A 24,815-nucleotide genomic window follows, 5' to 3' on the forward strand; every position below is an offset into this window, starting at 1 on the left:
GATTGTCTCGCTCCACATGAAATGTGAATGGTTTGGTTCACCCTATAAAAAGAAGGTTAGTTTATTTCTTTTCTTAAACGTATGATATATGATATTGTGAAATCTGCTGGTGGTGAAATATTTACCTCAGCCATTGATATTAATAATGCTTTTAAAGAATTCTATCTTGATATTTATAGTTCCACGTCTTCATTGACTGATGAATGTATTAGAAACTTTGTGGAACAATTAGAACTCCCTACATTGATGCCTGAGCAAAATAAATCACTTGATTCTGAGATAAGCTTTTGTCAAAAATTCTGGTTTACGTAAAGTTATGACATCTCTTATACATATATATCAGGTGGGGTTTATTCAGGGCCATAGCTCGCCTTATAACACTAGGCGTCTAATTAATATCATGTGGTCAGTGGCGAATGATCAGACTCCAGTCGCTGCCATCTCACTTGATGCCAAAAAGGTTTGATATGGTAGAATGGGATTATCTTTTTAAGATTTTGGAAATATATGGGTTAGGGAAAATTTTCATTGAATGGATTAAGTTATGGTAGTGGTGGTACAAACAAATTGATTAATTTCAGTTTATTTTACTCTGGATAGGGGCACCCAGCAGGGTTGCCCTTTTTCCCCACTATTGTTCTGTCTTGCCCTGGAACCATTAGCAGCCGCAATAAGAAAGGAGGATGATTTTCCAGTAGTGATTGTGGGAGGTCTAGCATATAAATTTTTGCTTTATGCAGATTATATTTTATTATTTGTCTCTGACCCTACTCGATCTATGCCTTGCCTCCTAGGAATTATTAATTCATTTTCTAATTTCTCAGGATACAGAATCAGTTGGTCTAAATCTGAAGCTTTGGCTCTGACAGAGTACTGCCCAGTAACTGCTTTTCAAGTGGCCCAAACAGGGCATTAAGTATTTGAGCATTTTATTCCCAGAAAATCTGTGTGATTTAGTTCATTTTGACCTCTTATTAAAAAGGTTTTCGAGTGATGTGGGCAGGTGGGCTTCATTACATTTATCTGTGATTGGGAAGTTTAATGTTATTACAATGAATTGTATTCCAAAAATCAACTACCAGCTACTGTCTCTACCTGTAGATGTCCCCCTCTCTTATTTCATGCAATTTGACAGTATAGCAAAGTCCTTCATTTGGAATGGTAAACGTCCCAGATTACATTTCAATTAGTTGCATAGGCCAATTGATAAAGGTGGGTTAGGCTAAACAAATATTTTGTTTTATCATTATGCATTCTGTCTCAGACATATGGCTCATTGGTCGCTTCCATCTGAGAGATCCCCTCCCTGTTTTTGTATCGAAAAGTAAGTTCTTGCCCCTATTTTATATCACACTAATATATTTATAAGTACAATAAAACATTCAGGTTTAACACATAAAATAATATTAAAAGATTGATTGCTGATGACAAAATTTTCTCGTGGAAAATAATAGGGTTTCTCACCTCGTCAGCAAGAGGATGCCATGGGACATGGATGCTTAGGTAATGAGAACTGGTTGTTATTTAAGAAGAATTGAGCGTGTCAACACTTGAAGCTACATCTAATTTTGCTGTGTTACCATGAGAACAATAATAATATGGAAGCTGTAATTGTTTTGATCGTGGAGACCATTAATGTAATGATGAGAGAGTGTGAACAGTAGTAGCCTACAAGTGCAAACTAAAGTGGAGAGCTTGTATTATGCAGTTATGTGTAAAAAAATCCATTTCGTCCCCTTGGAATTATAAGGTTCTATCTGCGTTCTGAGCAGTTTTGAGATATTGAGCTTTAAAGATTTTGCATTACATATAGGAAAATTTATATGGGGAACAAGTTTCTTTCAAACATGAAAATAAGAGGGACCCTGTATCTGTATTCTAAATATACAATATCAAAATCCTCTCAAATTTGTAAATGGGGATTTTTGGAATGGGTCAAATGCAGATAGAACCTTATAATTCTAAAAAAAACACTTTTCGCTTAGAATTATAAGGTTCTATCTGCCAAAACATTATTTGAACATTAAATATAAAATTAATGTTGTAACAATGTCTCAATATGTGTTAGAAAGTAAAATGTTATCCTTTATAATGACATTTATTTCATATTTTTAGCACTTTCATGCATTTAGGACATTTCAAATTAAACAAGGTAGGTCTAAATATTTTGTCCAGAGCAGTTAATTTTTGGTACCAATTTGGTGGGTAATTAAACACATTATTGCAGAAATTGTTACTTTAATTTTTCTTTTGTTTAGACAGAAAGCAGCTACTGTAATACGTCTGAGCAGGACTTTATTCCACCTAAAGTGGGCCAGGTAAAATGGCTTTCTCTCTAGACATCAGTATGGCTGAAATAACATGGTAACGTTTATTGTTGTAATTAAGACCCCATGAATTCAATTGTTGACTATTTGACCTTTAAGGCTTAATATTGTAAAAATTACGACATTTTAAGACTTTAAAAACTGCTAGAAAACAGACATGCTTCAGCAAATTAATTAATTAAGTTTAATATACATTGAAAAATTATACACTGACTATATCAAAAAATCACAAACTCATTTTTTAAAACACAGGCTTATAATACTCTCTATCTGCTAGTGCCATGAATTTAAACATGGACATAATGTCACTCATCTTCGCCTCTGAGATGATGCTCTGTTTGGGGAGTACCCTTGGTTTGGGTAAAATGGATGTAAATGTCTACTTTAACTCTTGGCTCTGCATGTGATTTTGTGTAATGAAGAGTATATGGACACTGATCAAACACAAGCTGTGACACTTCAAAAAATGGAACCTGTTTGTACTGAAACAGCTTGGAACATGCCTGAAAGTCATAGAAATCTATTCTCTTCATCTGTATGATTTCATATGGGTTGTTCCTGTTCACCTTCAGTAAAATGCGCAAGAAAGACAGTGGTGAATAGAATTCAGACACTGCCATTGCCTTTTCAATATGGCTGTGCATATTGTCTACCTCCTGCACTGCGGAGTGGCCTGGAGTAGAGTATTTCATTGTCGATCTTGAGGTTTCTTAAAAATTTTGCGTTGCGTGCCATTATCCTCTCAGATATTTTGTTTCTGCGATCTTTTCTGTATTCAAGGAAAAAGCCGGCGACACGACATATAAAGTTGATCCTGATTGGTCCTCTTCTGTTCATTCGAAGTGCTGATTGGCTAACGCAGATAGAACCTTATAGAGCCAAGTTAGAGTTCGACTTTGTAGATAGAACCTTTTTGTTTTTTCAATAAAAAGTCCCAGAATGTACACAACTTTTAAAAAAAAACATCACATAATGTAAATAAGTTGTCACAGAATAAGAATATGTGAATAACTCAATTTTGACAAAAATGTCAGATAGAACCTTATAATTCCAAGGGGACGATTTGAATAATTCGTATTTACATTCTAATTCAGTTCGGGGGCGTCTATAATTAATAATGCCTGCTTTGCCCGCACTCAGCTCGCCATTATATATAGTAATGCAGTGGCCCCTATGGGTTGTGTTCTGCACAGCATTTTAGCATATTTTTGTGGTTCAATTGAAATGCATAAAATCCAATGTTATAGCGACTTTTCGATTTGATAACTTTTTTTTTTTATTAACAAATAAAATTGAGGCAAGTTCAAATAGATATTAGCAATTCCCCCAGGGTCTCAGACAACTGTCATGTTGCACAACGGAGTGTGAATACAGAAGCACAGAGCAGTTTCTAGGGTAGTGTCCATGGTGCTGAATCAAGCGCTGCCCGTGGTGCTGAACTTATCGAAGCGACCTATTGAAGATGAAACCCTCCTCTGTTCTCATTCCTCCCCGCACTCAACTTAGTAGTGCGCTCTCTGACGATGCTTTTCTGTCTGCTTCGACGGTATTCACTGAAGCGTGTGAGGTGCGAGCATCTCCAATGTAGATACATTTACTTTCTCACTGGGGAAACTTAATGCTAAAGAATCCATTATCGTTTATTAACTTGACGGCAAATTGATGTTTTCTCGGCGGAGGTGCTGAAGACCAAAAGGCGTTACTGTTTCACCTGCAGTATTTGGGAGTTGATGTAAATACCGTGGATGACTAGATGGCCAGACAACACAAGAAAGTAGTACGTTTTTACAGATGTTTTGGATTTTTGGCTCCCCTTCATTTTCCATGCAACTTCATGATCGGAGAGGGATAACTACATTTCTGGATATGTCGGGTGCAAAACAGTGGGGTAGAGGCATGGTCTGTAAGAGGCATGATTTGTAAATGTTAAAGCAAAGACACTGTCTGGATTAAACGTTCTGTTGGAGTAAGCAATTATTTTCCAATTGGAATGTTTTTTTCTACTTAACTTACAATCACTGAGGTGCACTTGGATCGCTTGATTACGATTCCAACAAAGTGGAACCAGATATTTGTATGCGGTAAGTCTAGTCTTGAGCTCAACATGGATGTCTCGTGTTCATTGCAATACTTAATTGTAAAATGTACAGTATAATAAAATTAAATAACGATAATAAATATTTTTTTTTATAATAATTACTTAAAATACATCCCACATTCAAGGCATGTAGGCTCCGCACAGATGCATTTAGCATGCCTGAGGCAGTCATTTTACTATAGACATTTTGTCAATAGCAGCCTATCTTTCGGCGTATAAAAAGAAACACTTCTTGAAAGTGCTTTCCTCTATTGCTTTTCCAAATGCGTAATCTCGCACGGTCAGTGTGCCGTTTAATGCTTCATTTCTCGTGCTTTCACGAGTGAAGAGGTATTTGGATCAAAGCCCATTACGCACTCGTTAATGACACCGAAACCGTGTCGTTTCTTTAGGGCTCTTCTCGTAGGTGAATTTAACAGCGTAGAAATGTACGGACATGGTAAGTGCACACCTACAGTATATGCAGTGCTTTGAGGTATTAATAAGAATCCGGGGAGCTACCTGTTGTCCATGTAATCCGCGCAGTCCCTTGGGAAGCAAATTAGACGTCCCTCTGCGAGACTTTATATTGGCTGACTTTGTTGAGCTCAGTTTATGATGCCTGTAATTATTTGGGTGTTTGTTTGTGTTGATTATGGCCTACTTTATTCTTTTGGTGGCATTCCTGCAATCATTAAAAATATATATTTAACCATCTCCTGGTCCAGTGCGCACAATGAAAGGCAACAGGAGGATAACACGCCTCCTTTCTGTGTGTTAACTCTTCATCCATATAGATACCTTCAGTTGATAATGCATTCAGTATGATGACAGATCTTTACAAGAGATTGACATGTTCACATAGTGTAAATTTGGTGGTGGAAATAGAAGTCCATTTTCATTTGTATAGCACAATACACGTCGTTTCAAAGCAGCTTTACTGGCAGAGGATGATAAGCTCGTACGTACCTTAATGATTTTATCTTTAAAGCCCCAATGAGCAAGTTAAGACGACAGTGACAAGGGAAAAAAAAACGTAATAATATGTAAAGTTAGTAGAGAAAAAAAGAAAACTCGAGTGGAACCAGAGCTTATCCTCCTCTGGCTGAACAATAAATGTACATATGCAAATATTATGCTATACGTGTAAAGATGTGTTCATTGAATAGATTAAGTGATACAATTTTCCAGCATAAGGAAATGTGTAAATTGCATATGTGAATATAAGACTACGTCCTTCCACCGACACAACTAGAACACTCACCTTGCTCTTAATGGTAATACATTACAGTGTCCATTACACAAAGCATGTAGCTATGATCAAGAACTATATATTACGCTATTAACAATAATAAAGTGTAACAACATGTAGGCTATTTGCTTTATGTAATTACACTAGTATAACTACTAGGTATTGTTACAATCATATCTGCTAAAATAAAGAATATGCATGTAAAGTTATCAAGCTTCGGGTTGTTTACATTTCTTTCAGTGTCATATTTGCAGAATGGAGACGGACAACTTAAGGGACCTGAGACGCTCTCCTTGAGTGCGTCAAAACAGCCGCGCCGAAGGATGGGCCCTTTTCTCCCTGCGATTTGCGTCGTGCTGCTCGCCCTGAACGCCGCTGTCTCGCCGGCCTCTGTCGGCCCTGAGGACTATCCCGCCGTGGACGAGGCCGAGAGAACTGCCAACAATGACATCATTTTCGATGACTACCGAGGGAAAGGCTGCGTGGATGACAGTGGCTTTGTGTACACGCTCGGGGAACGCTTCTTTCCGGGCCACTCGAATTGCCCATGCGTGTGCACGGAGGATGGACCTGTTTGTGACCAACCCGAGTGCCCTAAAATACACCCCAAGTGCACTAAGGTGAAACACAACGGTTGCTGCCCCGAATGCAAGGAGGTCAAAAACTTCTGTGAATATAAAGGGAAGACTTACAAAATCCTGGAGGAGTTCAAGGTAGGATCACAGCTCCCAATTATCAGAATTATTAAGCATTATTATATTGCTCAGATGAAATGTACTCATTATAAACTTACAAAGATTCATGTCCAAATGGAAAATTCTTACCATTATGCTTGTGCGTGGATTGTGCTTTTATACTGTTTGAATTGATTAATCATGTCTGCAAGTTTAACGAATCTGGTTCTATGACTGTTTATAAGACTATGTTTTCGTATTCTTACATCATATTTCAAAATCCACAAAAGATTGATTTTGGCAGTTCTTCATAAGTAGATTTCAAGAGGACACACTGTATAGACTAACACACCAATGTTTGAGTTTGTGCATGGGCAGGTGAGTCTGTGCATGAGTGCAATTCAGGATGTTGTGGGATTACTTCAGTTCTGTTCTTTTTTTCACATAGAAACTCATCATGATATGCCCAATCCATCACTATCAACTGTAATTTGATTAGCGCTGTGCCACAGAAACAATCCACTTGACAATGCAATCCATTTAAAACTAGTGTGCATCAGTGTGCATTTTCTCTTGACTTTAGATTCAGGTTATTTATATTGATCGGAGAGAGAAGGCAAACAAATGAATCATACAACAAAGCAATGGTGCATTTTTGAAAGACCCATCAGCCATAGGCAGGAAAATGAGTGTTATTGTGGATGAAATCCTACCTGGCCAACTTGAGGTTCATATGATATGGAACAAAAACATTGGGCAGCTAGCAGGTTAGACCTTACATGTTTTGGTAAACTCTTTAGTGAAGAACAAGTTGCCTATTATCAGCAGGGTCCTTATTTACCACATGCGTAATAGTTGGAGATACCGAATATTACTCACATAGCTTTCCCTAAGAATAATTTATAAACAACATAATATATGGCCCTGATCCATGTCCTGGGTGGTCTGCATATAGCAGGTCTTACCATACATATTTAGAGTTGAAGTGTTTAATTTCTTCGACGTTTCACCTTTTCCAGCTTAATGTGGATAGACAACTATAAATAAGCCTAAAATGTGTATGTTGTAAACAGAGGGGCTCTGTGGTGCTTTCAAAATATTGCTTTATTTGTTTTAGCCTCTAGAGTCAGACCAGCCAACTATTATGTAGAAGCATTTGTTTATCCAGTTGTGTGAGTTTGGGGTAGAGCAATATGTTTATGATGACAGACAAGAAGAGCATTCGGGAAACCTGTTTGAAAACAAATATATATTTTTGCAGTTCCGTTTGGTGTCACTTGTGGCACAGAAATAATACTATTTGTCTTTAATTTGCACCCTATTTTGATACAGAGAGACTCCCATTCAATGAAGTATGGATTCCCTAAATCACACAAATTGTTGAGTTCTGTTCGAAACATACAATGTCACTGTATTAACTATACAATGTGCCAATACAACACCAGAAAAATAATTGATGAAATCACAACAAATGCCCTCAACAATCGTGTCATTGTTGTGGTGATTTGGCCTGTTACATTTTCACACTTATTTCTGGGGTTTAGTGGGCTGATTCAATTAATGCTATCTTAAATTTAAGTTGTATATCGTCAAAGGGCAAAGCAATAAAGCATCACACACAAAATTAGTCTTTGGGCTCTACTGCACAAGATTGTTTTCAGCACTTGTTACCACCATTTATGGATTTCATCTCTCTTGGCAACACTGCAGTGATTAACCTGAACTCTGTACAAATTCTCTTCTATTCAGCATTTTTGAATCAATTGATTTCATTGTCGCAGTCATTTATATATGGCCATTAATTTGTAAAGAGTAAAATCCTATTTATAAAAAGATATTTAAAATTACTAGGATATATGGCTTTAGGAGAGTGGGGTAACATATTTGACTAAGACATCTCAGAAATGTCTTACTGATATTTTATAGTGCACTGGTCACATTGGTAATTATGTTCATTCTAACAACTATGTTTGTATTTTAGAATTTTATTCATTTGGATTGCATGTCTTGAATCTACTTGGACTCTCTCCAAAGAACAAAATATCACAAGTATTTATCTCCTGATCTGATTCATTGAGTATAATCTTGAGATAATGTAAATTACGGCAATTTTAGGCAGCCTGTCTACTACAATTAAATGTATTGCAAAGATTGCTATCTTTGATTATATCAAAGCCTGAATATGGTTCAATATGAGGGGATTACAGTGGGGCGGAGAGTCTGTGTAATTCAGTTTTATACAGAGTGATGAATTTCCAATCCAGCAGCATCTGGTATATTATCACTCATCGCTTCTGTTGTATCAACACGAGACTGGCCAACTTCAGAGCTGCATTTATTACAAAATCAGCATTTTATTGCAATACACAGTGTTTTCCTTGAGGTTTTAAGATAAATTATGTTGCTTGTATGTTGGCCACATCTCCCAATAAACAGAAGATTATACTTGAGTTCGGTCTGGTCTTCTAATCTGATTTGATAATTGGTGTTCTAAAAATACAGATATTTAGTATAACAGCTGGAACACTGACTGTCAGTGGGGCACCCATGAGGAAGCTGCTTAAAAAGATCAAGACTGAAAAAGTAAAAGCATTTAATGAAGGCACCAGCATCTGCAGAAACTTTTAGGTAGTTAACAAGAATGAGGTTGCATTACATAATTGGTATTATGGAAAGAGTGTCAAAGTTAAGCGTGTTATTATAATTAGGGTTGCAGTGACTTTTAAATCTAACACAATCTATCTCCATTACAAGGTGGCAGATTAGCGCAGTGTTTGATGCAAGCACATGTTTCAGCTAGATGTATTTGCCCATATAATCATGTTTGATAAAAAGATCAAGTCCATCATCATAGCATCTCACCTGCATGTTCTCTCCAACCATAGTGTCCCTGCCAGAAAAGGACATCTCACATATCTTAAAACCTTTTATTGCTTTTAAAACCATTTATTTGATGCTGTTGATTACCACCAGTGTTGGGTGTAATGATATTACAAATTCAATGGTTACTGTAATCAAATGACCTTTTTAGTCAAAAAGTAACTTAACAGAATATATTAATATATTATTAAAATTTAGCTGCAATTACATTACTTACACATGTTACTAAAATAATATTATTTACATGGAATGCATTTCAAGCATGAACAACATACATTTACTGCATTTGCGTTTCTTCTGAGGTAAACGCATGGTGCTGAGTCTATGACTTAAGTAAATCAATGGACGAGGAGGAAATATAGACACGTTGTACTCACTGAAAACCTTTCTGTGAATAAGTGTTAGTAGGGTTTTTATTAAGTAACTTAAAAGCAGGAAACCGATGGAGTGTGTACTCCAGGTATGGAAGGAGGTATTGCCCCAAGTGAAGGAGTTCAAGTACCTCGGGGTCTTGTTGACGAGTGAGGGGACAATGGAGCGGGAGGTTGGCCAGAGAATCGGGGCAGCAGGGGCGGTATTGCACTCGCTCTATCGCACCGTTGTCACGAAAAGAGAGCAGAGCCGAAAGGCAAAGCTCTCAATCTACCGGTCAATTTTTGTTCCTACCCTCACCTATGGTCATGAAGGTTGGGTCATGACCAAAAGAACTAGGTCACGAGTACACGCGGCCGAAATGGGCTTGCTCAGAAGGGTGGCGGGCTTCTCCCTTAGAGATAGGGTGAGGAGCTCAGTCATCCGTGAGGAGCTTGGAGTAGAGACGCTGCTCCTTTGCGTCGAAATGAGTCAGTTGAGGTGGTTTGGGCATCTGGTAAGGATGCCCCCTGGCCGCCTCCCTAGGGAGGTGTTTCAGGCACGTCCAGCTGGGAGGAGGCCTTGGGGAAGACCCAGGATTAGGTGGAGAGATTACATCCCCAAACTGGCCTGGGAACGCCTCGGGGTCCCCCAGTCAGAGCTGGTTAATGTGGCTTGGGATAGGGAAGTTTGGGGCCCCCTGCTGGAGCAGCTGCCCCCGCGACCCGACTTCGGATAAGCGGTTGAAGATGGATGGATGGATGGATGGATGAACGTAAAAGTAATCAATAAAGTAATCTGATTAAAATTTTAGAGAAGTTATTAGTAATATGTATTGGATTATTTTGTTTTGAGAAACTTACCCAACACTGATGCACCAATCAAAGGAAACCCTTACTGAAAACACAAAAACAAACTGAAGCAATTCACTACCAGGCATTCATTTTGTATTATTTTCTGCTCTGAATTTGTGCAAATGAAGCATCATCGCTCACTAGGGTCCAGTGAGATCTCTTTGAATTAAAAAGCAAACACTGAGGTCAAGCTGTGAATGGGAATCAAAGGGCACAGCGGCCCTTGATAGCTAATCCAATTAAGAGAAGCCGACAGGGTAACCTTTGGTGTGGGCCACATTGGCATTTCCTCAGTCTCTGCCGTGGTGTTTTTGCGAGGACTGTATTTACTTGGCTCTGCAGGAGTGGAAGGATCCCTGCTAAGATCTGAATCTTGCAGGAACAGAGCGGGTTTATTGTTACTATTCACTGCAAATGACAGACGAGTGAGAGATTCCTAAATTAAAGACTTCAAGTGTAAGATGAAAGTGATGCGCATTGACCTACTATGTGTGACCCAGCCTAACTTTGGTAGTTCTGTGGCTTTTTAAATGTCATATTCCCTGGTCTGAGGGTGAATAGCCATAAGATTTAGATCAACACAAAATAATTTATCATATGTCTTAAGCATGGTCATAGCTTATCCAATACATGTATTGTATTTTTTGTTCCAATGAAAGTTCAGGAAGAGTATGTTCATATATCCTGTTAATAGAAACCCTTACAGAATAAAGTTCAACAGCAAATTACTTAGTCAAGTCTCAATTTCAAGTCTATCCATCCATCATCCATCATCCATAAGTTTGTTATACACTAATACAAGTTTGCAATAAAAAAGCATCAGATTAAGTGGCTCCAGAAATTATTTAGCAACACCTCATATCAAAATAACGAACCAGTTGACATTTATTTTAAATGGGGTTCCACCCTTTTTGACCAATGAACTTCTATGATTTTTCCATGACTTTTCCAGTCTCTTGTGAAATCGAGGAAGAAAATGTATCCAGAGTGATTTGTAAATAAATAATTAAGACAGATTTGTGAACCGTTTAACCAAATAACTGCAAAGATCCATCTCAAAATAAGGATTTCGCTCATAAATCGAACATCACCATGGTTTGCGAGCAAGTTCTACTCAACAAAAGCTCTAATTAAAGCATTATTTGGGTGATTATTTTAGTGCAGAGCATAACTAGAAGAAAATAAATTGACTTTTCCATGACTTTTAAGATTGTGTTAATATCCATGACCTTTTCTGATGTCAGATGTTAGTGAAACATGTCCATAGTTAATGTGATGAACTACACCTGTGGTTACTCAGCTAGAACACCTTTGAACTTGAAGAGTAACTGACTCCATACAGGAAATCCTCTAAAATAACCTTAAGGCCAGTTGGTTAAAAGTAACTGCAAAAATGGCTAAGAAATATGAACTTAGCTCTGAGAAAATGTCTAGCATAATTTATTTGCAGATGCCACTTTTTTGATTGATTTTGTGTTATGCAATTTTTTAGGGAATTTATTACATTTTAAGTGTGTCGTAAGTGTCCAAATACTTTTTTGAGGCCAATGTACTTAGAAAAAAACATATAGGGAGTTTAAAAATATACAAAAACAATAGTCAGCTTAGTGTCATAGACATAACACCACCATAACAAAAGTTTTGCAAACTGAAATTACGTGCCGCTTTCTACGTTTTGCTGCAGTTTCCTGGTGAAATTGACACTACAGCCCTTACAAAAAAATCTAAAGTTCTGACAAACTTGCTGCAAATTTGCCACCAGTTACTTTCACATGCAAATGAGCTTGTTATTTGCTGCAAATGTTTGCCAGAAGTTTGCAGCTTTTAACCATTAGTGTGCAGGTGTGTAGATAGCCCTGGGCTTCCGGGGCTATAGCCCCGAATAATTTTTTCTCTACCCCCGAAATTTCTCCCTCATTCCTGTACTATAGGTCTATTTTCTCCAATGGTTGCAAGGAGCTGTGGCATCGCCCTATCCCATTTTAAAACGAGCAGAAAGTTGCTGGTGCGCGGCATACAACCATATTATTAATATTTCTGAAATATATACAGTAGATACGGCTGAATTATATATGCTTTAGCGTATTTGAATGAGAGACAAAATCGTAGTGTATTGGAGAAATAAGGCGATCAGAAATTGATATCCAACAGTTTTGTGTTAAAGCTGCACTATGTAAGAATCTTTGGTTAAAAATGAACAAATTGCCATTAATGATTATGTGCATAATCAATCAATGTTCAAAACAATGTCCTTACCTTACCCCAATTCATGTTGGTAAGCCTATAAAAATAATTAGTATTCTGAGCTGTCGGGTCGGATTTGGTACAAAATCGCTGGCTTACAGCATGTTATTCCTCTTTGCACCATGACATCATGTCCATAAACACAGGAAAGAAGTGACGGCTGTCATATGTCACGGTAATGCTTTTATGAATCGAACAGTACTCGTGTTTTTACTGATCATGATCCGTTGTCAGGGGAAGTTACTATGCAAGTACAAAAATTTTAGTATATTTTATATATAAGTATATTTTAACTCCATTATTGCTTGTTTTATGTTTTTAGTTTACAGTGTTAATTGGCCTACAGTTTCTTTCTTTATCAACTGCTGTGTTCATTTTTTCATTTTAGTCACAGTTTGTCTGTTGAAAAATATGTCCTTTTAAAATTTGTCAATATTTCCATTTTGTTTTTACAAAAACTACATACAACTTTAGTCAATGAAAATAATATTGTTTACTTGACGACATACAAAATGGACAAAAAAAAGTGTCAAACTGTAACATACAATCGAATATTCAAATATTTGAAAAAAAATATATAAAAATGTTCTGATGTAAACATGTCAAACATACAGTATGTACATGGGCCTACTGTCCTTGTTGTGAAAAATCTGAGCTCCTGAAATAATAATGAATAGACTCAAGTATTAGCTCCTTTTTAGAAGTTAGCCTGTATTCTGAATTCTTCATGCTTAAGAGACTTAAGAGTGGTTCATTGTGCTGGCGATAGCAAGCTCAACACACTGGATTAATGGTTAAATGAATCCATATCTAATATCTTCTATTTACAGATTATCAAGATGTTTCTTCTTCTGTTTATATCTTTCACATTTAATATCTTGCAATATAATTTGTATTGTCATATTTTCATCAACAGTAGGCCTATGCTGTAATAAAATTATTTAATAATCTTCATGATGTGCTTTTTCCCTCTCGTCTTCGTTATTGTTGAGGAAATCAAAAAACCTTTTGTCAACAAATATTTTCATCATAGATTTCGTTGACTAGATTAATAATGTAAAATAATTACGTTTTACACTGAACTCGAATCAGCAGTATCACAAGTTTCAGCTCTTAAAGTTGCTGTATGTCAGATTCAGAAACCCTTGTTATTAATGACACCTGTGTCCGTTATGTGAACTGCAGCCTCTGCTCATGATCGCACACACACTCCATAGGGACGCGAGCGAGCACTGACCAATACAATGACGTAATGTACAAAGAGGCTGAAAGTGATTCACCAACATCATGCTGACAGATGAGGTAGCATAATTAAAATCACACATTAATAATTGTTTTAATACAAACTTTGAAACTGTATATTATATTTGACTCTCTAGTGCTGGAACATGATACACTGACTGCATTTATATGATAGCCTATGTCTGTGTTAGCTAGCTAGCCAGCTTTATCAATGGCTGTTAGCTAAATTTCTTGGATAATGACAGTAGCTGGTTATAAAATAGACTGTACATTATAAATATGTTGACACAATTCAGTATTGATGTGTTTCCATCACAACTGTCATTGTGATATATCGATGTGCTATTGTTTTATAATAATAGAATGTATATTTTTTCCTGTATAACCAAGTTACATTACACTAATGAATGGAGATTTTTGCATTATCATGATCATTGTCTAGCATTCATTTCATGTGTTATTGTAGTTTACATTGCTGAATAAATACAGATTAACATTAACATTAACATTAACCTGAATTTTAGAACAAAGTGAAATCGTTGAAATTATTTGAAAGTTACGAAGCAAGGTAGCTTGCAATTCATCAGCATTAGCAGGCAAGATCAATTTAGCTAAAATGACACAGATCAATCCTTATGGCACTATATTTCACATGCTTTGCATTTATGTAAGCTTACCTGTCCAATAAGAAGAACGCCAATTCAGGGTCAATTTTGATCCCCAAAACTGAATGAAAGTTCCTCCAGGAATCAAATGCCCTGCCGATGTTCACTCTAGTTTTCGCTCGACCACAATCACATTCCCGCTGAGTCAGACGGGATTGAGTAGATAAATGTTTACATTTTTTATTTTTTTTTAAACAAATATATATTTTTTTCCTTTAAATTTATAATAAAATACAATACAATGCAAACATTAATAGTCAACAAAACACTTGAATAATCATATTTAATTATATAAATTATATTTGTAACTGGTGGTGAACCCTGGTCTTTATGTAAAGGCACTTTAGAGAGTAGTGTCAGAAAAGTGTACAATTCATTTGTTCAAAATATGTAAATAAGAGTGTTGTTTATCTTCATCAAAGATAAAGGCACTGGATACCTTCAGTCATGATCACTCAGGCAATGTCCAGGTAACCTCATATCATGAGATTCATCCGCCAGAGAAGTAGTATCGAAACACGAAGGACGTAATGTATTCCTCCGCAAATGGCTTTCAATTTTAAATTTCAACCACAGATGTCACTAGAGAGCACAAAGTCGCATAGTGAAGTTTTAAAAGTTTCGTTTAGAAGGATGCATCCTCCGGAGGTCGCATTTGTCATCCACATACGTCATCCAGGCTGTTTCGTTTCATTTTTTAAATTTTTATTTTTTTATTGGGGATGCAAAAAAGGTTAACAATTGTATAAATGTAAGTTAATATACATGAAAAGCATTGACAGATAAAAAATAAGAAAAAGAAAGAAACGAGACAGCCTCGATGACGTATGCAGCCGACAAATGCGACCACCGGAGGACACATCCTCCCAAACGAGACACAGCCAATTCGTCAGTTGAGTAAAAGAATGAAGAAGCAGTAAAAACCCTCTCATGGATTGGGCAGCTGATGGACCAGGTAGATTTTTGTGCTCAGGCAAGCTAGCGTATGTTGTTCCAGAGCAGCTTTAAGCTGGAGCCAGTAAACTAGAGGCATAAACAGTATTTAACTCCAGCAAACTTCCTCCTTGATCATGAATGAAGCTGTATTTATTTCAATTATTTCTTCTGATAAAGCAATTTTAATATGCAATGTAAACGTATTATCAATATTACTCAGTTGGCTGTCATTGTCAATATTACTCTGGTTAGTTTCAAATATTTAGATATATAACCCTTAAAACAAAGAGTAATACACGTGTGCTCTGGAATTTCATGAGCCATGACATTTTCTTTTTTTTTTTGCTAAACTCATTTATTGAGATACAATGCCTTGAACCTCACAAACATTGCAAAATCTAGCAAATATTTGTTCTTATAAGCACATGTTTTATCATATTTACAACGTATCTTCTAAACTAAGTTCAAAACACCAGACAAATTAATAATAAGCTGAATAATAAGTGTGGTGAACTACAGAAAGTTTTAAACCAAGTTTGAAAATACATGGCATTAAAAGCACGCAATTTTTTATCTTTGTTTTCTATATTTCATCGATGGTACTTTACATATCCAGGCTGAGCCTCAAATATCCACTGACCCTAGAAATGCCCTTGGTAGCGGGGAACCTGCAGCAAACTTTAGGAAGCCAATGAAGAGTTTGTTGCAAAGCTCATTTGCAAGTAAAAATAAAGCAATTTTGCAGAAAATTTGCAGATTTCTTGTAAGGGAGGCAATACAATAACTGTGCGTTTTATTCACTTTCACAATTGGATGATGTGGTTTCTTCAGAAAATTTGTTTTTCATGTCACATTTTCATTTAGGGCATTATCACAGTTAGGTTTAGGTGTTGGTTTAGGCCAGGGGTGGGGAACCTTTTTCCCATTAAGGGCCATTCGAAAAATCATTTACGAAATGATTTGCGGGCCATGCAATTATTTGCAATTTCTGATTGTGGCTTAAAATTAGTGCACGCATTCTGTTACATGCTCACGAACCAACAAAAACACTGAAAGGTCTGTTTATTCTGCAATATTTTGCATTGTTATAATTGTTAATTATTTTTAATAATTATTTTAATATTTATTTTTTTACAGTTAATTGAATCAAGGCCATTTAATGCTTTACAAATTATTTCTCAAATGGTCTCGCGGGCTGGGTAAAATGGTCTCACGGACTTTATACGGCCCCGAGGCCTGACGTTCCCCACCCCTGGTTTAGGGTAAGAACGTCTGCTTTATTCACCTCTCATTTGCTTTTATGACACTATTGGTTAGGTTTATGTTAAAGTTTTAGGAAAGGAAAATAGGTAAAAGGGAAAGGAAAAATCTAATATTTACTTTAAAAATCTGGTCTGATCACAAAACAATTTCACTCCCTTTTGGTGCCCTTCCATGAAAATTTCACTGCGAAACTTCAGCGAAGTGTGTAATGAAGCAAAAATGGTTTTGCAAAAATTTTGCCATGGTCACTTAAATTTCATGAGATCAGGCTGACAATATTGGAACTGATTTACATTAAGTGGTCAAATTGGGCATTTTTGAGGGCAGTTGGAGGTGGGTTGGAGTGCTTGGAGTTAGTGGTTCCTTTTCTGCTGTTGTTTTATATTTCCTAAGACCTCTGTAACTTACCCACGGTAGGTTTTTCACCTACAGGGTTCCCCAGCAGATGTGGAATGGTGCCACTTCACTACCACACCCCCGGCCACTGCTCAGCTGCAAGCAAGAGGTCAGAGCTATAGGGTGAGTTCAGATCCCAGGCAGGAAGTCAAGGGCAGGAATGTTAGCTCCAAACGATCCTGTCTTTTTGCCTGGGATCACCAGGAAGGGGCATACCTGTGACAGAGGGTGAGAAAATTTAAATGTGACAAAACTAATTGAAACAATGGCTTGCGAGGGAATGGCTTTAAGGAATTGTTACCCAAAACTCATGGACTCATATCTAGGCAACTTCTGTGGATATGTATTGCAGAATCAAGCATTTAGAGAAAACCATTTTTTGTAAATGATCAGATAACACTCCATTCCTCAAGGTTCTTGATTGTTTTATCATGAGTATCGCTCAACGTTTTAACAAAAGAATAGTGCGCCAGTATTGTTCACCATCGCAAAACAGACAAAGTACATTTTTCAAGCTGAAGTTTTAAACAAGGGCTGCTGTCAATTAAAAAACAAAGCAGTTTCTGTCACTGTCAAGAGACAGCAACTTTATTATTGCGATGTGTATGGTAATCTGTTTAGCTTTAAAAAAAAAAAACTGAATCATAACTTCTACCTCTCACTCTCTCATCCACATGTACATGCAAAAGCAAGATGCCCTCTCACCTGCAAATGCTACATTGAGCAGTGATTAGTGAGTGTACTCTCAAACCCTAAAACCTGTGAGAGGAAAGTTCTATAAAAAGCACCTGAATTGAATTGCTTAAATAGATTTTTTTGGATCCAACTGCCTAAGGAAAAGCATAGTTTTCATTAAAAACACTGATTAATATCTAACAAGTAGGCCAGCGGAAACTGGAACTATATGAAATGGTTTCAGCAACTTTAATCTCTTATTACAATTGCGTCAAAATTGTGGTCACTTTTAGTTCCCATGTCTTGATTTACCCACCCTCTCTGCTTTGTATTCCCCAATCCTGGTGTTGTTTCAACATAGTGACATAGAAATGCAACCCTTGCTACCCCTTGTAATCTTTATTGTTTTATGAATGCATGACCTTTTAGTCACCGACATGCCTGAAACTACTAACATTTTTACATCTCACAATACCAGATGTGGTGCTGCAGACGGTGCCCAATCTGCACTACAAAAAAAGCATTTTCATTATCAGTATTTGTTCATCATTATTCAATAATTGTCTTCTTTTACTGTAACAATATCTACTATAGCAAGACAAGTTTACTTGGGAAAAAAATGCAAGATATTAAGTGAGGTGTGTGTGTGTGTTAAAACAACTTTTTTCAAAACAAAGTATTTTCCAGTTGAATTAATTGGTTGAATTTTTTTATCTATTTGGCAAAAAAAAAATATTTACCTGAAAGTAAGACTTAATATATACAATTATTTTGTTTCTCAAGTAAAAAGTTTAAAAAGGATGTTTAGATACTGTTACTGTACTGTAAGCGATATTTATACACTTAAAGCAACCACTTATTTATTGAATGGATACACTGTTCCTGTTTTTGTTGTGGTGTAAAGCTACTACAGCCATTTCATTTTCCCTGTCCATAATAAAATATTCATTGTCAAATAATGAACGCGTGAAACGACTGCTGTATATTTTAATTATTGTATAACTTCTGACCGTTAAATCAAAGCCAGTTTATGATGGCATAAAAATGCTGGATTAAATGACTTTGCGTGATAAAAATGTTTCATCAAAACTACTAACAAATCTATGTTTGTGAAAACTTTTTCTAAAAATTACATTGTGGTTGTGGGAACGAGCAAATATCCTAGAGTGACAAGAACGTTATTTAATGGTTAGAACAACATTCCTGAAAATGTCTAAACTTAATGAAAATTTTATTTGCCAACTTCTTAATTAGTTTTACATTTTTTAATCTAAAAGTTAAAAAAAGACTTTTTGTATAGCTGACATATGAACAGTGTTGTACTAAAAACATTTATCTTAACATAGTGTGAAACTTTTATCAAATACAAATAATGTCAAAAGGACATTCAGTCATTTCCTAACCTTTACATAACATTAGCCAAAGTTGTTGGAATGTTCCGTGTTATGTGGGTAAGAGTAAGACACATAAACAAAGATCATGGGCTGTGTTTGCTTCTGGGTTATTATGTCAGTTATGTCATAGTTTGACACCTCAAGAGATGTTTGCAAGTCCCATGGCCATGCACTGGCTCTAACACCAACACCAGAATACTCAATGAAAAAGGGGTATACACGACCAGAATGGAACTGATGACTCAGGGTCAGCGCATCTGAGCCATGCTTTTCCATCAGTGGCACTGCTAGTGAATAGATGTTTGTAATTTAGTAGGCCTACAGATTGTGGTTCTCAATGGTTGCAAATTATAGTATAGTATTATATAGCATAGTATAGTTTACAAGTATGGCGCAATATAACAAGTATGTGCATGTAGGACAAAATGCAAATTAATATTCATGCTACTTATACATGAATATTAATTCCAGATTTAGCAATTTAGCATGACTACTCAAGGATAAGGTGTTGGAGGGATGGCTGCTGGAAATGGGGCCTGTCTGGAATTTATCAAACTTTACATTTTTCAAAGAGTGATGGTGCTGCTTTTTTACATCAGTAATGTCCTGACTATACTTTGTGATCAGTTGATTGCCATTTTAATGAATTAAAGTGCCAAATACAAATTATTCCAAACTTCTGGCTGACTGTGTATGTATAGTATATGTATGTATACTGGAAGTATTTGTTCTGTACAGAGGCCAAATTCCATCAGTGAGCACACCTGGGCAATAACACTTCGATATCTGATGCATCAGATGGTAATACCATGGTGCTTTAATATACAATTGCCATATTCACTTATGTGACATTCTGTGTTTACATGGTGCTTCATAGTATTTTAAAGAGGACCATGTGCTACTGAGATATGATTACTATGGTGCTACTTAGATATATGATTACCATATTAATATAAAAAAGTTTCAAGGTCATTCAAATAATGCCATGGTATTACCATGGTACTTTGATATAAGATTACCATATATATACCATTATATGTACATGGTGCTTCAGGTTATGGTACACGTCCAAAAAACATGGTAATGCCACGATACTTTTTGTGTGTTTTAGTCTAGGTTACTAAATGTTCTGATACTCTTTTGTTTGGAAAATATATTTTCCTTCAGTGATCGTTCACAAGCTGCACACTTAACGTGTTTAACTTAATAAAGACCTTCTTCATCACTGGCAAGCGATAGGACGCATTTGCAGGTTTGGTTTCCATTGATTGTAAATAAATATTATCTTTGTTCTCTGTGTTTTGAATATATTCTGTTAGCATGTGAAAAACCACTCCAAATGATTCAGTTCACACATGAGCAGTGTTTCAGATTAAATTGCAAACCAACTATTTTGCTATCGCGGGTGACCTGTATAACAGAAAATATATTGACTGATTTCAAAAAGGTTTCCCACTCGCTCTCCTTTTTGCATATAAATGTGTCAAATATCAGAAAACTTAATTTTCACAGGATGTTCACCTGATATTCACAGGCTAACAGGCTTTAAAAAATTTCATTTTGTTCCTGCCTGGTGCTGTGCTTCAATGGGAGACAAGGAGTGCTATTTAAACGGGGAAAATTATCTGACTGATTACTGGACATTGTATTTTCAATAAACATATTTTTGCCTCGCCTGGAAGAGCAGCTTTTTTATATGATGATTGGTAGGGCTCTCAAATGGGCAGGACTTTGCAACAAACAACCAAAAATTAAAACTTTGATGGGCACGATTAACAGCATTTACAGTAATATGTGAAAACATTGCTTCTTCATTACTACCTCAGTGTGTAGAATGCTTGGGCCATAGAGCAGACATATTGTAGATTGTTGAATTCTGGCATCTGTAGGAAATTCTGTAGTATAAATGTACACGGTATGGGATAAAGTGGCCGTGTACCTCCATCATTATGTAAGGAACAGCATGTGTGTTAGGAATTAAATTAAACCGTGTACCGTATTTAGGGGTTTCAATGAAAGTTCGCTAACTGGTTTATTTATTGGTGTTGTGCTATGCTATTAGATTAGCTGCACTGTGTTGACAATATGGTGTCTGAACGTTGCGCATGTGTGGTTGTTGCCCCGGAAGGGTCTCTTTAGGACTTCCCATGAACTTTTGTCACCATAGCCACCAACACCAGTGATTTGTGATCTGGGTCAACACTGTTTCATCGATGCATATGAACGACAGCATGTTCCACAATGCACAAATAAACAGTAATCAGTTAACTTGCCCAAATGCTCACACTTATATATGTAGCGAATTTTGTATGATAAATGTACACTGCATGGGTTAAAGAGTTGTGTATATTACCATTATTTGTAAGGGAAACAGTATGTGTGAGATAGGAATTAAATGAAACGGTCCTATTTCTACATTACTATGTAAGGAAATGAATAATTGAATCAGTCGTGTTTGACAACCGTTATAATTTAGATAGATAAATGACAAATAATTAGATTATTTGTCTGAAGAAAATTCTCCACCAATGATGTCGTAATACAACATCTCGTTGTATCAGCTCACAATTTCTAATATAGGGAATTATCTTTAATAAGAGAATTAAGATTAATTATCTTATTGGAGTAATATTATTCTCGTGGCTTATTGACAATAATATTAAACATATAGGTATAGCTTTGAAGCTAAATCTTTTAGAAACAGGAATGAGATTATTTATCAAAATATGCCACAGTCAAAATATCTTTAAAAGGGAAACATGAATAATAAATCATAACTTATACATAATTATAATTAATTATGAACATTTAGATCGGTTAACAGAATCAACTTGAGGTAGCTGAATTAACATTACAATCAATTTATCTGTTTGTCCAGCGAACAATCAATACTCTGTATTGATTGTCTTTCAATTCACAGAAAGGATATTTTTCGTCGCCACACAAAAACTCTTTCTTAGCATGGAGCTGAGATTGAATCATTAAAATTACATTGATTTACAAGCAGACCAGAATCAACTCGTAAGAATGTACACAAAAGTTTATTTAACTAAAATACGAACACATAACTAATCTAAACAAAAACATACGAAACACTCATACATGGGGAAAGGGAAATGTCCAAATAAAATGAAACCGGAACAGAATAGGGGAAATGCAGTTATGAAAAGAATCATTTGACCATTTGAGAGGGCCATCAAGTTCTTTTTTTAATATAGCAAGAATACAATGCATGCTGTAAGAATTATATATATACCATTGTGCTGGATGTCACAAAAGGATTCATTTGGTAGGAAACACAATACTAAATAATTTTACTTTAGCTGGTAGTCCTGTCATAAGTCATGCATAAAACAGTATACAGAACAACAAACACTTTACAAGACAGTAATGATCCTATACACAATGTCCTGGGGATATACATGTTCATTTATAGTTCGTTTATAAATGATTGAAGAAAAGTCTATGTTCTGGGCTTTATGTCCATTTCCTATGGGGGAAAGGAGTGAATCAATCTTTCTGCATTCTTTTCTCTAGCATGCAGCTAACTTCCCTGCTTGGAATGTCACTGGGGGTCCACTCTTTGCTGGTCCAATGGCAGAGACAGTGAAAAGTCAAAGACAGTGTAAAGGCTTGATAATGATCAGTGGGGGAGCAGACATAACAGAGTCGGCTTGGGCCTACTTGGACCTTTGCTTGTTACAGTCTTGAGACATCTGTTGGTTTATTCATTAAATAATGGATAATTGTGTTTCTGATTGGTCCAGATGCTACAATTGTCTGCATGTCTATATCATTATGTAAGGAAATTCATGATAGAATTAGTTGTTCAACAACCATTGTAAGAATGAATTGCTTTAATAAGGGAATTATTATTAATTCACTTATTGTATTAATATTATTCACATGGCTTATTTAAACAAATATCACAAATATTTTAGGTATAGCTTCAGGACAAGATCTTTGAAAAATGAAGTGACGAGATTATTTATCAAATCATACCAGAGTCAGTTCATCTTTGAATACAAACAAGATTGCATTGCTACTCTAAACATAAAAACAAATCCAACGCATACAAACATGAAAAACAGGTTGAGTAAATTGTAACAGAAGGTGAATCAAATGATCTATACAGAGAAAATTAAATTTAAGGAGTCTAGAGACAATGCCTTGAGAAACATTTGATACTTCTTTCAGTGTACCTCGATTTGCAATCAGATTACCCAAAGTATTTAAATAAAACACCAGCACATTGTATCTGTTGCGTCGATGGGTGATGAGTTGGGCTTTGAAACAAGGCCTTCCACAGGGTGGACTCGTGACTCCTATCACCTGTGAGAGAGGGAGAAAGGCTTCCCTGGAAGTTCATGTCCCAAGCTTTCTTGGACTCCACATGGTATGGAAAGTGAGGGGCACCGGAGCGAGGCTACAAGCCATGAGGGCTAGAGCGTGGCAGATGAGGAGCTGCAGAGGAAAGGCAAGAGAGGATGCTAGAGAGCTAGAGTTCTTCCTTGGTTGGAAAGTTTTGAGTTTAGATTGGCCGCACCCCAAATGTGTCCTGAGCCAATCTGAAGTGTCTTTTCAGAACTTTCTGTTCATCCTCCTGGGGTGATTGATTGCCTTTGTAAGTGAAGACTCCTGTTTCCCACTCAAAATAGGGTAATGTTTAATTATGAACTTTTATATTTCACGGATACAACTGAATATATCAAAATTTCATAAACATAGACATTCCTGAAATGCAGGAAGAATCTCAATGATGGCAAACATGATGCTCTTATCCTGAATCGTTACCATTGTAGTTATATGACATGAATAAAAAAAACTGATTAAAGATTATAATCATTAATTTGTCCATTAAAAAGGTAAACACAGGTTATAGTCTCCTGGTTTCTTTCGTAACCTCCATTCTCTAACGGAGGGAACGAGACATTGTGTCGATGTAGTGACACTAGGGGTCGCCATTGGGAGCCCTATGCACCTCTGATATTTGAGAAAAGGCCAATGGGAATTGGTGAGTGGAAGTTGCATGCCACTCCCCCAGACATATGGTATAAAAGGAGCTGGCTCACAACTACTCATTCAGGTTTTGTGCTGAGGAGCCGAGCCAGGGTTACAGCCATTTCAGCGGGTAGTTCAGTGTAGTGGCAGGAGGGACACAATGTCTCGTTCCCTCTACCAGGGAATGGAGGTTACAAAAGTAACCAGGATGTTCCCTATCTGTCACTTACTCGAAGTTTTGTCAATGTAGTGACACTAGGGGTCCCTATACGATACGCCACAACTAGCTGAACTGTGTTACGTGGACTGTCGGTGCGAGAGGGGCAAACCATTGCATGCCTCGTAGCCAGTGCAGCTAGCCATCACGTAACCTCCCCCAATGCTCCTACAAGTGTCGTATGTTCCCCCACACCTCGGGGACAAGTCGACTGCAAAAAATGGGGATGGACCGCCCCAGCCGTGGCCTCTTTTTTTTTTTTACCCCAAAAAGAGTGGAAATCGTTCAGCTGGGGGCCACAAGTGTCCATGTGGGAAGACACCATGGAGAACACACCCTGCCTGAAGGAGAGGCAATTCTGTGGAAA

General features: G+C 36.7%; 1 protein-coding gene across 1 annotated transcript in view; it reads left to right on the forward strand.

Annotated features, from left to right (window-relative positions):
- Positions 1-2,878: 2,878 nt before the first annotated feature.
- LOC127659290 (von Willebrand factor C domain-containing protein 2-like) overlaps positions 2,879-24,815 on the forward strand; it is a 43,342-nt gene continuing 21,405 nt past the window's right edge. The window contains exons 1-2 of the mRNA XM_052149039.1: positions 2,879-2,887; positions 5,968-6,369. Coding sequence (XP_052004999.1) covers positions 5,980-6,369 — 390 coding nt within the window. The 5' untranslated portion in view covers positions 2,879-2,887; positions 5,968-5,979. The remainder of the gene's footprint in view (positions 2,888-5,967; positions 6,370-24,815) is intronic.

The sequence above is a fragment of the Xyrauchen texanus genome, chromosome 18 (genome assembly GCF_025860055.1).
Source record: "Xyrauchen texanus isolate HMW12.3.18 chromosome 18, RBS_HiC_50CHRs, whole genome shotgun sequence".
In the NCBI taxonomy this organism is placed as follows: domain Eukaryota; kingdom Metazoa; phylum Chordata; class Actinopteri; order Cypriniformes; family Catostomidae; genus Xyrauchen; species Xyrauchen texanus.